At 46.9% G+C, this 16,354-nt stretch overlaps 1 protein-coding gene across 4 annotated transcripts in view; it reads right to left on the bottom strand.

The window, feature by feature from the left end:
* Window positions 1–16,354, bottom strand: part of SLIT3 (slit guidance ligand 3) — a 653,573-nt gene that overhangs the window by 121,123 nt on the left and 516,096 nt on the right. For all 4 annotated transcript variants that reach the window (XM_055285296.1, XM_055285297.1, XM_055285294.2 and 1 more), the window contains exons 11-12: window positions 12,757–12,828; window positions 9,107–9,178 (exon numbers count right to left, since the gene is read on the bottom strand). In XM_055285296.1, coding sequence (XP_055141271.1) covers window positions 9,107–9,178; window positions 12,757–12,828 — 144 coding nt within the window. The remainder of the gene's footprint in view (window positions 1–9,106; window positions 9,179–12,756; window positions 12,829–16,354) is intronic.

Below are 16,354 nucleotides of genomic sequence, written 5' to 3'. Positions count from 1 at the left end.
TGTCACTGCATTTTGGGGGCATTTGAAGGAAATGTGATAGAGCAGAGAAACAGGGAGAAAAGCTGGAGGACTCAATAGGGCCCAGCAACCAGGGCTCAGGAATGGACCCTTCACACACACAGTGTTTTGATTTTTTTAAAAGTACACACATGGTAAGTGTTTTGTTCTAAACCTTGACATTCAGGGCCTTCTGAATACATCATCTTGTCAGGAAATACTGAACTATTCAGTACACAACAGGTCAGAGGTGCCCATCTGATAGCCTGAGGATGGAATCCTTATTGCAGCATTGTGCATCATGCCACATAAATATGTTTATTCAATCCTGTGTTTAAAAAATTGGAAACTTTCATACAATACACACACACACACTCGCACATGCACATACACACACACACCATACCACACCACACCAGCTTTCTATTTTCTCTTGAAAAACAAAATTCAGGAGCTCAGGCAACCCTCGGTTCCCTGGAGGCAGCCATGGAGTAGCTGCCCCCTTTAGATAGGACATATGCTCTCTATTTGCCACAGTCCTCACTATTCCCTATTGTGGCCCCTTCACTAGCTTACTTGACCTTCCTTGCCTTGGTGGGCATTTAGGTTTGAAACCCCAGTGCAGATTCATAAGCCCAATCGTAGCAATTGGTTCTATGGCATATTAGGCACCAGACAAGGACGATGGCCATGGGGAGAAAGAAATGGCAACTTGACTTGCCTTCATAAAAAACTAAATGCCACGCTGGCAATCCTTCCCACTCATCAGGCCTATTTAGGCTCTTTTTTTCTCATCCAGATGCTCCTTTGTTTCCTATTGCTCCTAGATCTCTCAGCATGGGATGTTACTTCAAATATGTAAGGCATCAAAACAACCCAGGCTGGCAGAATTACTAGGCAAAGATAGCCCAAGGTGCAGAGTTCATGAAGCATGGAGCAAAAGAAAACACAAAAGGGCAAAGTCTCCTGGTCACTCATTCTCTCCCAAGTTGCTTGGCTCCCTCAGGCGAGTTGCATAGGTGCAGGGAGAGATAAAATTAAGCTGCTTATCCAGAATTAGATGCTGAGGACAGCCTCACTGGTCCCCAGCATCAGCAAGATCTAACAGCCTGTCCCTGTGCCTTCTTTCCTTTGGGAGGAAGGCTGGCAGCTAGTCAACTCAGCCCAGCTTCCATGAAAGGAGCTCTTAGCTATATGGTACATGGACAAGAATTGGAAGGGAATTTTAAAAGCACCACATGATGGAGCAAATAGAGAGTAAACAAACATTTGAGATGAGGTTTAGCAGTTCTGTAAGGAATCCTGAACACAGGCCTCCTCTTTCACCAGAGGGATGGATTCCCCCTCTTTGCAGCAGAGATTCCAGGATGCTTGCTGTGTCCTGGTTCATCCCCGTTTGAGGAGCAGTGGTGTAACTGCTGTGTGAAATGATAATAATGCAGCATCCTCTCTAGAGACTACCTCTCTGTGTGCTTTTCCCAGGCACTTTCCAGGCACTGTCTTATTTAACCCCCACAACAGCACTATGATTATCTTCATTTTTCCAGTAAGAAAACTCTTATCTACTATTTAAAATCTATATTCTCTCTTCCATTTTCCCTATGTGTGAGGAGTGGCTATTTTTTGCCAGCCTTCACTGTACCTGGGTATGCTTCAGATGGACAAAGGTCTGGCTGGGTTTGGAAGACTCTGCTTGCCTCTTGGGAGTGCAGAGGCATCTGAAGTCCTCCTGACTCCCAGGAAGGAGCCTCAGCATGGGATGCTGATCAAGCCTTCATTGGCACAAGGTGGCACTGAGTGGTTTGCACCTGCACGAGGCAAGGCTTCCCCCTTCAGGATCACTGACTGAATGCCGATGTGGAAGCTGATATGCCTGGCTCTGTGCTCTCCGTACTCTGAGCAGGCCAAGGACAACCACAGGACAGAGATAATAGCAATAGCACACAAGGTGGGATGCCCCAGCTGGCCTCGTTCAAGAGGCTGCCTGGTACTCAAACTGACAACTGTGACATCCCAGCCAAAGACCTCACTTCAGCCCAATCTGCTGTTGGATCCAGTGAGTCAGGCTGAACTGCCTGGTGAATACTGTATTCGTCGGTATTTCCCCAGACGCAGATCCAGCGATCTTTTGGGGCCACCTGCTCCGGATCCATCTCTCAAAGGACTCTCCGAGATCATATAAATGAAAAGAGAGGGAAGGCTGAGATCATCCGACCAGGTGAACCACAGCCACCAGGTGAACAGCAGGGGCCACATGGCCTAACAGGTAATGCATATTAAACACTTCACAAGGCCAGGTACTCCCATTTAATCTCCCTTTGACAGGTGACACTTCTGGGGCTCAGCGAGCTTAAATAACTTTGACCAAAGTTCCACAACCCGTAAGAGGTAGGATAGTATTTGGACTCATGCCATCAAACAAAATTTTGTTTCCAATCATCATGCTGCCCTGAGAGCCAGTCCCCTCTCACTAAGGGCCTGAGGGAGCCACCTGAGGCTGATGGGAGGCGGTGGAGGTACCCTGTTTGTAGCCACTCCTATCAACGCAGCGGGTGATTTTACAATAAGGCAGAACAACAACAAAAAGAGCCGTGCTCCCGTCAGAGGAAATTAAGGAGAGTGGCACATTGGAGAGTGGGAGGGCATGTACAGCACCTTCTAAATTTATTTCCAAGTGTGAGCTCTAGGAGGCCCTCTGCCACCCCCTGCCTTGGAGCACTTTCGGCTGCCACATATGTTCCACGTCAAGAGGTATTAGCACTCAGCCCATTGACTAACCAGCATAGCTGTGCTGCTGAGAGCTCTTGCTTTCTGGGAGCTGTGGCCTTCAGGAAAAGCAAAGCAGAAAAACAGAAGCCACTGGGAGCCAAAAAGCTAGAGCTGGAGGAGGGAAATGAAATGCCCATGTCGGTGCCAGGGAGAACCCTCGTGACTCAAGTCTTTCTGCTAGGGGATCGGGACTGGCCTGTGCAGAAAAGTCCCAGATGTTCTCATCACTAGTAGCAGCTTCCAGCTTCATTCATTTCGGGTCCAGGTAGCATGGGGAGATGGCCCACAGGGGGAAAACCAGGTCCATTCTGATCCACTAAAAGGACCCACCACACCCAGGCTTTTGAAAATCCTCATGGGGAGAAGATCGTTGAGCCCCACTGTTAGCTACTGCCTTTGCTCTGATCCGCTCTTCAATGAAGGTTCCCCCTGGAGTCCACAGGCCTTTTTTGCAAAGTTTGGAAAACACAGACATCTGGAGTCAGGCTTAATGATCAATTTAATCAAAATCACTTTGGCAACTCCAGCAATTCACATGTTGACTCAGTGGCCCAGTGCAATCATTCTGGTGGCGTTTATATTCTCCACACTTGACCAAGGGTCTGTGGAGGACACTGGTTATGTTGCTCCTCCCACTTCTATGGTATTTGTCTGGAAATGCTGAAAGCATATTCCAAACTCCAGAGAGCAAGGCCTCCTCAGAAAACTGGTGCCAAGAAAGAATGCAGTGGCCCTTCCAGGAGAATGGATGAAGCTCTTCCAGAAAAGACAATGGGATAGGAAGATGGGCCCAGGCTCCTGCCAAGAAAGATGCTCTGTGGGCCTTCTTTTCCTAAAACAGGGATGGGGAGTCTGTTTCTGTTTCTTGAACACTCAGATGCAGATACACAACAGGAGAAAGATGGCGCCAACAGGCATCTGGCATAACCTTTTCTCTAGCTCCTTTAGTAGGAGAATTTATAAAAAGTGGGTTATGAAGTCTCTTTGTTATTTAAAAAAGTGTTCTGTGTGTCCCTGGAAGTAGTTATCACCTCTACACATTGGCATGAACTCTTAGTGAGGACACCAACTAGGGGAGCTATTCTGTACCCCTAATTAAGCTACAGGATATAGAGCCAAACCTCCTGCATTAATATGCCTTCCTTCTTTTTATTTCTCTAGTATTAACCCCCTGCCATCCTGAATTTCTTTATCCATTAATTGTAATAAGGACCACTCTGCCACCTTAGAACATTATGTTATCATCCTTTCCCTATAAAATATGGGGATTAATTTAGACCTTCAGCAACCTACTGAGGCTGGATGTGGGGAAGAACCCAATGACGGCTGATGCCATGAATTCTGACCCTGCCCAGAATCTTCTCTGTGCTTGAAAATGGGTGCTGTAGGCCACGTCTTGTTAAACACTCAAGGGGAAACAGGAGAAGCCCTCCAAGTCCCAACTAGGGGCAACAGTGGCTCTTCCCTTCTCTCCTGTTGGTGACTGCACTGCTTGTCAATGGCTGTGGGTTGTCATGGTGATTCCTGATGCAAGAGTAACCAGGCATGCAGAAACACCATTGGACCGCCTGTCTGAAAAACAAGACCTCTTTCTACCCCAGAGACACAGGAGGGTGCTAGGAACGGGCTGTAAGCCGCTGGGTTTTCCTAAGGGAAACAGATGAAAGCTGAGATTCCGAGAGACCAGAGAGGGAGAACTATTATTTGGTTACCAACTCAAGTGACCTCACCTATGGTGGCTTGCCCATTCCTTCCCTCATGACTATTAGGGTGGTAACTTTCCTATCTGATTGCCACATGGTTACCAATCAGTCCTTTAAATGGGGTGAACCATTCATTCAATGACTAGCATGGAACGATTCCAGAATTTAAGTCTACCCAAGGGCTTTCCAAGTACACAAGAGAGGGAAGAACCCCTCCTTCAAGAACGCGTTGCCAAGTCAGTCTGCTTCTTCTGCTGGAGACAATTCTCATTGTACCACCTCGACTGGGTCTCTAAATACAAGCAGCTCCTTGACTGTCCTCTCATAGGGCAAACATTAGTGGGCTGACGACAATGAATCAGAGAAAGTTCCATGGACACAGAGCCGTGAATTATGCTGAGCCATAACAAAAGGAGTTGATCTGCAGTTCAACAGCACCCTCTCTGTGGCTTGAGCCATTGAGAAATTCTTGCTCTGCATATCAAAAAACTGGCTCTGCAGATCTGCCTGTGACTGGGTCCAGATGTCTCTGGATGGATGTGCCGTGGGTAAGGGCATGGACTGCCCAGGTTCCAATCCTGGCTCCATCATGCTAAGTGACAATGGTCAAGTCACTTAACCCTCCATTTCCCCATCTGTAAAATGGGCCTTTCCACAACACCTTCCTCCTAGCATTGTGGTAGATTAAATGAGATGATGCACACGAAATTGCTTAGCAGTTTCGGGTCCTGAAGCATATTAAGTATTCAATAAATGTTAGCTGCTATTATTAGCAGTAGTAAGTAGTTCTTGTGAAACAGCTGGTGGGGAAAAGTGAACTATAGGGAGTGAAGTTTTGCTCACTGCTCTGTAATTGGCATGTTGCTTGGCAAACTCCGAGAGCCTCAAATGGTCTTGTCTGCCTTCCAAGAAAATTAAACAACAGGTGCTAGAGTTGTCTTAACTTATTCCAGCCTGAAGACAGTCTGGTTTGGTTTAAGACCACCTGGAGCGGGTTTAAAAGCTTCCACCTCAAATGACTGCCCTCCCCACTTAAGTGGCTTTCTTATGCATGTCATGTGATGGATGAGCACTAAATGAATGCTCCTCACTCCCTGAAGGGGAGCTGTAGCAACGCAGCTTGCAGCTGTCCATCAGCGGAGGAAATGACAGCCTTTTCCTGCTTTGGGAGGATGGACCTCTGAGCTACAAGGTGAGGGATCTCAGGGCACGATGGCTGGCTGCCCACAGAGGATCACCATCTCCACAGATGTCCCAGGAGCCTGTGAGCCTGGGTGGGCAGGGGAAGGCAGAGGAGCAAGACCATTCACCCTGAGCTTCCAGTGAGGAGGAAGACAGGTCATTTCTCTAATAATCGAGCTGCTCCCACCCCTGGGGTTGGGATCATGTGCCCAGTGATATGTCCTGTTCTCACCTTGGGTTCTGAGATGCCTCCATGTGGGATATTTCAATTCTAAACATACTTCCTAGTGTCCAAATGGGCACCAACTCACTTCCTAGCAGCCAGTTTTAAGGAGGGAAGCTGACAGGTTACCTTGCATCCCCCAAAGACAATAAGGATTGCTAGTAATGAACAATAAATGCGTATTTATACAATGAATGTCCACAGGAACTGAACATGTTTAGGATTAATTATAGGCAGACATACTAGCTATTTTCAAACATCTGAAGACAATGATAACAGACTTTTCTGAGTTTTCTAGAAACCATTACTAATGTTTAGTATAAGAAAGCTTTCTAACCTTCCAACTAGGCAGTGAGGACTTATCAGAGGAACCATCAGCAAACGAGTGACAGGAGGATTTGTGAGAGCGTGCATGAGAGGGATTCCTGTTCTAGCCAGGTAGGAGGCTGTGCTTGGAGCCCTGATGTTCCTTTGAACGCTAAGATTTTGGAACTTAAACTGAAGGGGGTAACTCTCGTGAGGCTCTAGGGGACCAACGACAGAATATCATGTTTAGGACAGCTGGGGCTTGTTCCTTGTGGATGCATTTGCCACAGCCTCTAAAAAACGGAGACATTCTCTCCAGAATGGCCAAGAATTTTGGGCATTTGCCCAAAGGAACACACCAAGAAAAGCTCCCAGGAGGCTGGCTGTGTACATACTGGACAGGGCAAGTTTGACAGGATGGCCAAAAAGTCCAGAGGAGTGGGGGAAGAGGGAAGGCAGGCAGGAGAACCAACTACAATGTACCCACTTTATTACCACCAGCATCATAGCAAGTGCCAGAAACGAAATGTCCAGGGCCACTTCGTGTGGCAGAGGCACTTCAGCTTTGCGAGTACCTATAATGTGAGAGATGGAATGAGAAGAAAAAATGCAACCCTCTCACAAAGAGCCTCTGAGTCAAAGGAGAGAAAATTACCCAGACTACCAGGGTATTCTAATCAGAGCCTTCTTATCAGTGTCTCCAGTCTAACAGGGAGAAATCCAATCTACAGCAGGCTGAACACTAAATTAGATCGAATCAGGGCCTGCTTTCCAACCACTCAATGGCAGGTCAAAACCCAATGACAGCTACTTGAGTCCCAGTTACTGGTTCTTTCTGGTAAGGCCTGCCTGAGTTGTGTCAACTCTTGGTCTCAAGAGAGGAGAGTTGCTTCCTCTTTACCCCAAGCTACTCAATTCCATCTGCTCAAAATGGTGACATTAAACTGGAGTTGCCTTCGCAACCCATGCAAAGTCCTGTTAGTTCTATTAACCTCATGGCTGCTATTAGCTTGGAGCTGAGATACACGTCTTTTTAAGTATACATGCACTGTGCTAGGCACTGTGATGCACATTCTGTGTCTCCTTAATGTGTGCAAAGCCATTTTCCTTCCTGCACACACGCACACAGATTATAAAAGGAAAATCACACCAGCTTGGTGGAACACAGCACTGCCAAATCCACCTCAAGGTGGATACTATTGATACTCTTCTTTCAAGGGATTAATAGCTACAGTTAACTAGCCTTATGGTGGCAGTTATAACGTACAGTTTCTTTGCTACAAGCAAAGAATACCATCTGTGAAACACCCAGCTCCCTGCAGAGCCCTGGCCTGTCATTCTAACGCATAGCCTTAAAAGCCCACCAAAGGCTGGGACCGTTGAACAGGAATTTGCCCAAACAGACACACACAGAGTGGGGCAGACAGGAAGACAGAGATGGGGGAGATGCAGAGAAAGAGAGATTTTCTCTCTCTTGCTTTCAGCTTCACTGAAACAAACCTCGTTGCTGGTATGACAGATCTGCTCCCTGGAAACTTGCTGGGCATCTCGTGCCTACATAATTCACATCAGTGTGTGTTCTGGGAGAATCTGTCCAGAGCCGAGTCTTAAAGGACATGGGAAGGGCAGAGGAAAGATGTAAGAAAGGGCTGGAGGAAAAGTCTCACTTCCTCTTTTTTGAAGAGTCCCTGGGCATCAACCACATAAGATGTGTCCCTTGTTCCTGTCTCCTTCTTTGCTCTTGTGCCTGCCACCCCTGTAGAGCACCAGCTTGAGTCCTGGCCCACAAATCCATGCTGTGGGTCCTCTGAACTTTACGTAGGAGGTGGGGAGGTGCCAGGCCTCTTCCTCACTGCCTGTGACTTGGAGGTGATTTTAAAAATATGCACACCTGCACACACACACACACACACACCCGCACACCTCTGCAAACATACATCATGTGCTATTCAGAGGGCTGGGAGGTTTCTGAATGAAGGGCATGGCAATGTACGTTCTTTTCCGGTTTCCGTACCTCTTCTGCTGTGTGACTAGGGGAGAGTCATGTATGTCTCTGAGACTTGGTCTCCACTGCTTAAAGGATACTCAAGATCAGTTCCTAATACCCAGAGGAACTGTGATGGTGACAGAGCAAGCGTGCACATGCATGCACACACACTCCCACACCCTTGGTACATGTGTGTAGATGCTATAGCTGCCTTGTCACAAATCAGAGATGATTTTACCAGCACAAAAATTAAACCATACTATGAGCTAAATTCTTTTCCTTCCTTCTCCACATCACAATTCAATTATCTTCTTCAAACATTTAAGCTCAAATGACCAGAATGAAATGAATGCAAACAAATAATCCCTGAGCTTAAAATTCGAGGCAACAATCCTTCCTTTAAATCAAGTAAACACTCCCCTCCCACCCTGCCTTTCCCAGATGGAGTCACATTGGTGACTGATTATGCTCCTCTCAAATTATTCCCCCTGCCCCGACCCCTCTTCAAGGTCACATGTCCATCAGCAGCTGTGTCTCAGTTTTAGTACTGGAATTTGGTGTATGAATGTTTTAGTTCCTTACATTCTTAGCACACTACTGAAAAATGTTTTTCTATTTGTTGGATTTGACTCTTTCCTAATCTCTGTCCCCAAACCCTGTGCTTAGTATCTTCATGCCTGTGCCAGGGCCCTCGGCTGTATCAGTTGGGTTTATGCACACTGACCTTCCTCTGTTCATGCACATGGTCTCCCTCTGCCCACTCGCTGACTCTCCTTTCACAAAAATAGGAAATGGAGGTGAAGCATGGACAGCTCAAACATTTTTTTCTCTTTTGTTTGCAGAAAGTCAAAAGAACTCTCTGGAGCATGGCTCAAAGTTTTCAGGTGGGAGCCTTCCGATAGTATAAAAGACACAAACGGTGACAAGTTTCCTACTCACAGCAGCTGTAGGGACACCAGCCCATCAAACAGTCCCTTGGCGATCTCGGTGATCTTGTTCCCATAGAGGACCCTGAAAGAGAGAAGGAGAAGACAGCAATCACTGCGGATGTGAGGCCACCAGAACCCAGTCCTGCAGGAAGCCATCACCTCGGCCAGTTCTGGGTATGAGATCTCAGGACAACCCCTTCCACGGCCTGCTTAATCCCTTCTCATCAGCGAGACAGAGGCAGCCAAGAGTAGCCAGGGGCTGGAAGGGCAGGTTGTCTGGGAGGTGAGGAGAAATGGGCTCCATCCTGCTCCATTCCTGGGCAACCTAGCCAAATACATAATCCCCAACAGGAAGAAGCGGTCTCTTTGTGGTATCTCCCTAAGCTGCTAATATGACTCACAGCCCGGCAATAAATACACTGTGTGGGAGACTGGCCCTGTGTCTTCAATGGGTATTGATCAGCTTGAGCCCAGCCTACAGGACGTTTCCTTTTAATATCCCTTTGCATCTTAGGAATTCCTAAGCTGAGTCATTTAATCATCCATCTAGACAGGGCTTTGTGCATCTGGGGTCATCTCCAGATGGGTGCAGGGACTGCTGAGTCAAGGACTGGCTCTCGGGAAAAACTAGGGAGCTTTGCTGTCTCACAGTAATGGCAGCTTTTACTTTCTATCCGCTTTTCCTATTCTTTGAGTTCCAGGAACCCAGGAACTCAGAACTCTTTTACCCCTTTCTCTTAAGGGCCTCCAGTGACCCTTATACTGGTGTCTCTGATTCATGGGCCTCATCTTTGGTGTCTTGGTGAGGCCTGGGGAGGAAGGCTACTGGGTCTCCCACTCCAGCACAGTGCTCAGGGGTGTCTCTGTGCCTGGCCCTTGCTGGTCCTCTGCACAGGTGCCACAGAAGCTCAGCCGGCCTCTCTTTGCTCCCATCCATAGCACAGGCCTTGCTGTCTCTTGGGTCCAGCCTCCTCCGTGACCCAGGGAACTGATCGTAGGAGAGTTTGGTTGTTTTTCTTAAGTCCTCTCCAGAGCACTGAAGTGCGCTGAATGCATACAATACTCAATTTTCACTCGGATCGCAATCCAGGCTGTAATCCTTCTTTGAGGAGACAAAATATTAGGATGCGGAAATGGTAAATGGGCGTGATAAACCAAACCCCCCTTTTCCAGACGCCACTGGGAGTGAAGAGTGAATGTCTCCATCAGCCTACGGGTGTGTTTCATTAATGTTTCAACAAATTAATGACTAAATAAAAGTCAGCATGATAGCTCAGGCACACATTTGTAATTCATATTAATGCCCCACCGCTCACTGTGCCAAATGTAGTAATGTCACTGTCTGCCCGTGTCAGCTGATGTCAGGACTTCTAGTGTGGCAGAAGCTGCGGGGCTCGGGGCAAGGGGGGTCCTCACACCACCCACCATGCCGTGGGATAGCAGGCGTCCGAGCCCAGGACGTCAAAAGCACTCCCTGGCAGGCGGAGGCGGGCTGAGGCTCTCCTGCCTGTGTGGTCACCTCAGGCATCTGGGTGTACCCCTGTCTGGCTTCCCACCCCAGGTCTTGCCTTGACTACCTTCTTCTTGCCTTTTAGGTCTGAGCTCAAACATCTCCTCCTTGGGAGGTGTCTCTTTAATATTTTAGTTAATGTTTTATATCACCTGTCACCCTATTTTAGTTTCTTCATCTCACTTATCTTTATGTCACATTGTTACTTAAATATTTATTTAATTTTAATTTTTTCTGCCTCCCTCCCCCTCACCTCCCAGCTCCCTTGCATGTAGGCCCCATGAGTGTAGAAACATTATATGGCTGTTCATGACTGGGTCTCCAGACCCCAAGATAGAACAGAGTCTAGCACAATAAATATTTGTTGAATGAATGAGTGCACGCACAGCTAAGGGGTAAAGGCTCTCCAGCCCTTTACCTTGGCTGCTCCTGAGCTGGGATTGGGTGTGTTTGTGTTCTACTGTAAGCTCTGTCAGGCCAAGGATCTTGTGCGTACAGTTCACTGCCATACTCACAGTGCCTATAACACTGCCAGTACACAGTAGGCATCTACTGCACGGTTGAATGAATAAATCGGGAGTGAGAGGTGCTTCACTTAAACAATGCTCACATATATTTCAGAGTCAGGCAGCAGCATGCCAATTTCATGTTTGGCAACTAGATTTTGAATTCCTTTTCCTACGAGACAGGAAGCACCTCACTGCCCTCAGACTGTCTCCAAATCCTGGCTGAGGGAAACCAGACGAGGGAAGAGAGAGGGTGGGGGCAGAGACAGGATCCTGGTGGCAGACGGCTCCTCTCCCTTCTCCTCTGTGATCTTCAGCACAAGCAGACACTAATCTCACACACGGTCCCATCTTTGATATCCCAGCCAGATGTTCTATTCGATAAATGAAACCAATTCACTCTGCAAGCAGCAGGCAACAGCTGAATCAGAGACTTCCCAGTCCTCATCGCCTTCCCGGTGGGATGGGGCCAGGTGGGGAGAAAATGTGCACCTTTTTACCTGCCCACTCATAAATTAGGTAAACAGGTTGCATGGCTGCATGGAGAGGCAAAATATAGACAGACTGATCAAGAGTGTGGGTTCTGGAGCCAGACAGCGTGGGTTCAAATCTTGCCTTTCCTACCTGTGGACTTTGGATAAGTTACATTTAAGAATAAGTAAATGGTTGAATGAAACAAGATTTTTTTTTTTTTGGCATATTAACTCTGTGCCAAATACAGTTTGTGGTACTAGGGATACATCCGTGAAAAAAAGAGATAATAATCCCTGTCTCGGTGGAGCTTAGATTGTCCAAGTTCTTTAGCTGTAAAAACGAGATGACAATATATTTTATATTTTAGGTTGTGGTGAGGACTAAACCTGACAGACTCCTAGAACAGTACCTGGTACCCAGTCAATGCTCAGTAAACGCTACTAATTACTGTTTTACTGTACACATGATCATCATTGGATGTGTTAGGAGGGAATGGGATCACTGTCCCATCCTGCCTACTAAGAAGCATCCATAGAAGGCTCAAGTGACTTCCCTATGCCACACGAGTCACTGACAGAATGAGGACATTCTATACCTTCCTGCTGGCAGGGGTCTTGGAACCCCTGGTGGGTGAAACTTTGGTTCCAACCAGTGGGCTGCCTATGGGTTTCAAAATCAAAGACAGGAAGAGCTATAGGATGGGGTGGATGTTTTCTTAGGACAATGGCCGTGAGGGTGGTCTGGAGAGAAAGCCTGAAAATCAGCAGAAGAAAATGAGCTCCTCCCTTGGCAAGGCCAAGCGGTAATAAACACACATCACCATCTCTCCTTACACCAGAAAGATAGCGCTGCGGTGGCATGTGGGGTGGGAGGAGGAGGTGGGGTGGGAGGGGGACGTGAGGTCGGAGTAGAAGATGCATTCGAATTAGAAGCCAATAACTGGGAAAGCGGCTAGGCACTTAATCAATAAAAATAATGCATGTGGGTTGTAGAAATATTCCCCAAGATCAATTTCTCCTGAAGAAATATTTGTTTCTTTTACCAGGTTGCCACAAGTGTGTAAGGGAACATAAAGTCTTGATAAACACCTCCTGAAAAATATGGACGCGTCCCTCTTCCCTCCGGCGCCCCCCTCCCCCCACCTCAGCCCCCAACTCGGGCCCCACTTACAGCGATGTGAGTGATTTCAGGCCCTGGAAGGCATCTGGAGCAATATCCGATATCTGATTCTTGCTGATGTCTCTGCAAACATTAACGGTAAAGTCTGAGAACATGGCTCAAAGGTGCGATAACGGTCACTCCTAAGTGTGAATCAAGCATTTCAGGCATTCAAACTGGTAAGGATTAATTAATCAATCAGGCAATTCATTTATTCATGGTGCAAGAGAAGGAGCTTAAAGGAGCCTTCAGTTCAACTACCTCATGATAAAGTGCACCACATTTACATCACTCTTCTTGGTTTTCAAAGAATACTCACCGGTGGCATCTTGATCGGGACACGAGGCTGTGAACACGTGAGCCATCACTTTGTAGGTGGAAAATTGAGCCCAGTCAAATTAGGGCCTTACGTCTCATTACCAAGCAATTAATGGCACAGATGAAACAGGAACCGGCTTCACCCAACCAACCACAGGCCAGGGTTCCTGTAGGCATCATCTTCTTGCCTCATGCCTCAGCAGCTGCTCATTTTTCTCCCAGAAAGTCCTGAGTCATTTCACCTCCCCAGTGACTTTTCCTCCCTGACCTGAAAGGAGGTTTTGAGCAGTGACTTAAGTCTCTGTCTGGTCCGGTGCAAGCTCTAGGCTGTGTGATGTAAGCACATCCTGGGATTCTCAGGGGACGCCTGGGAGATGTGGGCTTGTCACTGGCTGGCAGTGTGTTCCTCAACTGGGAGCAAGCCCAGGGCATGAGAATGTCCCAGGCTTTGGATAATGAGAGCAAGAGGGATGCTGTGGGCCAGGGCAATTCTATGAATGCTGGGCCCGGGGCCTGGGGCAGCTAACCTGGCTTTGCAGGTGCAGAGGAATCTCCTCGACCCTGGCTCCTTCCCAGAGGCCCTGAGGCTGCTCAATTACTGGCATCCCAGTGACTTCTGAGAACCCAGACACCAGCTCTTGCTAACGGCCCTTCACTGAGGGGAAATTCTCTCTCTTAGAGTCATTAGTTCAGGGATGGCCTCTGGGATCTTGTCACTGGAAGGAGAGATGCTCCAATTTCCTGCGACATCAAACCTCTCCAGTTCTTTTTCTTTAACAAAATAAATCAATGGGTCTTTGTTTTTGTGCAGAAGTGGGAGAGCTGGGATCTTGGAAGGTCAACAATGAGGTGAAGAGAGAATATGGAGAAAAAAAGCACCACAGAGCAATTGACTCCAGTGAGGCCAGACACTCCAGCCTCCCAGCCTCTTAAGCACATGCAGTGGGAATCTCTCTGAGCCTGTTTCCTTCCTTCTTCTAAAAGATTTCAAAAGAACCACGCCACAATCTTTGCTGAGGCCTCTACTTCCTCCCCTCCCTGCCTCCAAAGCCTGTACTTTAAACGATATTTCACGGGTTAAGGCTCTTCAGCGCAGCTGTCTAGTTTATCCCTTTAGCTGGCGAAATCACCTCCAACAAATCCGCAGATTGCACTCACAAACTCGTCAGCTTACACCGGGCTTTTCTTCTGCACTCCGGTTTTGTTCAAGGGTCTTAACAAACAAATACTCTGTATTATCCTAATCTCACTTGCCGTCAGCATGGCTGCCTATGCAAAGCATTCCAGACAAGCACGAAGGATCTGTTTAGACTGGACTAGCGGGAGGGCCTGTGTTGTCTTTTTGCCCCCTGATTATGAATTGTCCCTTCAAGGTGCTGAGACCTCTAGTTGCAAGAGGAAGCTCTGTGGCCAGCAGGGAAACCCTCTGCTTTAGCTTTGGGAGGGCAAACTGGTTTTCAGTCCACAACTAGACTTCTGGATCCATCTCTCCCTACAGTATGAGGTGAGATGCCTCATGGTTTGGAGGTGATGGAGAGTGGGAATTGGAGAAGTGATAGATAGTTTAGCTGGGAATTGACCTTGGTCACTTTGTCTTTTTTTTTTATTATTATAAAAACTGTATATTTAGGCTGGTTCAAAGGTAGTGAGTTCTCTCAATGGATTTTTCACACTCAGTTACAGATCAAACTCCTTGTTCTACTCTTTCCTCCTTTTTCACTACTGTACTCAACTAGTCTTTTAAAAATGTATACATATTTGGTGTGCAATACAATGTTTTGATATATGCTTTCATTGTGGAATAGCTAAATCAAGCTACTTAACCTATGCATTACCTCACATGCTTATCATTTATTTGTGGTGAGAACAATTAAAACCTACTCTCTGAGCTATTTTCAAGTATACGATACATTGTTGTTAATTACATTCACCATGTTGTATAATACAATGGATCTCTTGAACTTTCTCCTCCTGTCTACCCGAAATTTTGCACCCTTTGACGCACATCTGCGTCATCTTCATCTCCACCCCACCCCCACCCCACCGGCCTCTGAACATCACCATTCTACTGTCTGCTTCTAGGAGTTTGGCTTTGTTTAGATTCCATGTATAAGTGAGAACATTTGGCACACTCTGCCTTAATTCTTAATTCTGCAAGAAGGAAACAGCAGCCCTGAGAGGTGAAGTACCTGGAGCCATAAGTGACTGGACACAGCCATCTGGGCACAGAGCAAGCATCTCAAGTCTCCTATCAGCTCAAGGCCCCCTCTGCTATTTTGTTATGATGGATGCACAACATACGGCACTGAGCTGGAAGGCAGATGGGAGATGGCTCCAGCTGCCCACTGACCTCCATGCTTGACCCTGTCCCTAGCCACAGCAGCTGCTCCTAGAACTGATTCTGGGCACTGGGATGACTCTTGACCAGTGCTTCTCAAACCTCACGAGTGTAGATTAAAAATGCACTGCAGAGAGTCTGATTTGTAGGCTGGGTGGTTGGGGCTAGGAATCTGTATATGTAACACATCTCCAGGTGATTCCCATGTAGGTGGTCCCTAGGTCGTATACTTCAGGCCACAATGTTTTAGAAAACGGTCTCAGGCCCACCTTGGTCCTCTGGGGCTTATAAACTGGATGACCAAGAAGGGGTAGCTTTTCCAGACTGTTTGGAATACAGGTGGCAAATTCAAGTGCCTATAAAGGTCATGCAGGGAATATAAGTGTGAGATACTAGGAAGTCCTAGAGCTTGTGGAATGAGTCGCTCTGCCTAAGAGGATGTAAGAGAAAAGAACTCCCAACACCCCATTCTGGCACAATAATAGATAGCCCAGGTGTCAGGCCTACCAGTTAGTTAACTAAATTTGCAAGACCGAGGGGCTGTCTCCAGTGCTTTCTACTGCTTCTCTGCTTTGATACAGGTTGAGTATCACTAATCCAAAAATCCAACATCTGAAATGCTCCAAAATCTGAAACTTCCTGAGCACTGATATCACAAGTGGAAAATTCCACACCTGACCTCATGTGACTGACGGATTGCAGTCAAAACTTCATGTCATGCACAAAATTATTAAAAACTTTGTATAAATTACCTTCAGCCTATGTGTGTAAGGTGTATATGAAACATAAATGAGTTTCATATTTAGACTTGGATCCCATTCTCAAGATATCTCATTATGTATGTGAAAATATTCCAAACTCTAAAAAGTTCAGAACTCTGAAATGCTTTTGGCCCCAAGCATTTTGGATAAGGAATACTCAACCTTTTAGTTTGTACTTGGAATATTTTTTATA

The sequence above is a fragment of the Symphalangus syndactylus genome, chromosome 7 (genome assembly GCF_028878055.3).
Source record: "Symphalangus syndactylus isolate Jambi chromosome 7, NHGRI_mSymSyn1-v2.1_pri, whole genome shotgun sequence".
Lineage (NCBI taxonomy): Eukaryota > Metazoa > Chordata > Mammalia > Primates > Hylobatidae > Symphalangus > Symphalangus syndactylus.
This window is presented reverse-complemented; position numbering and strand designations above follow the sequence as displayed.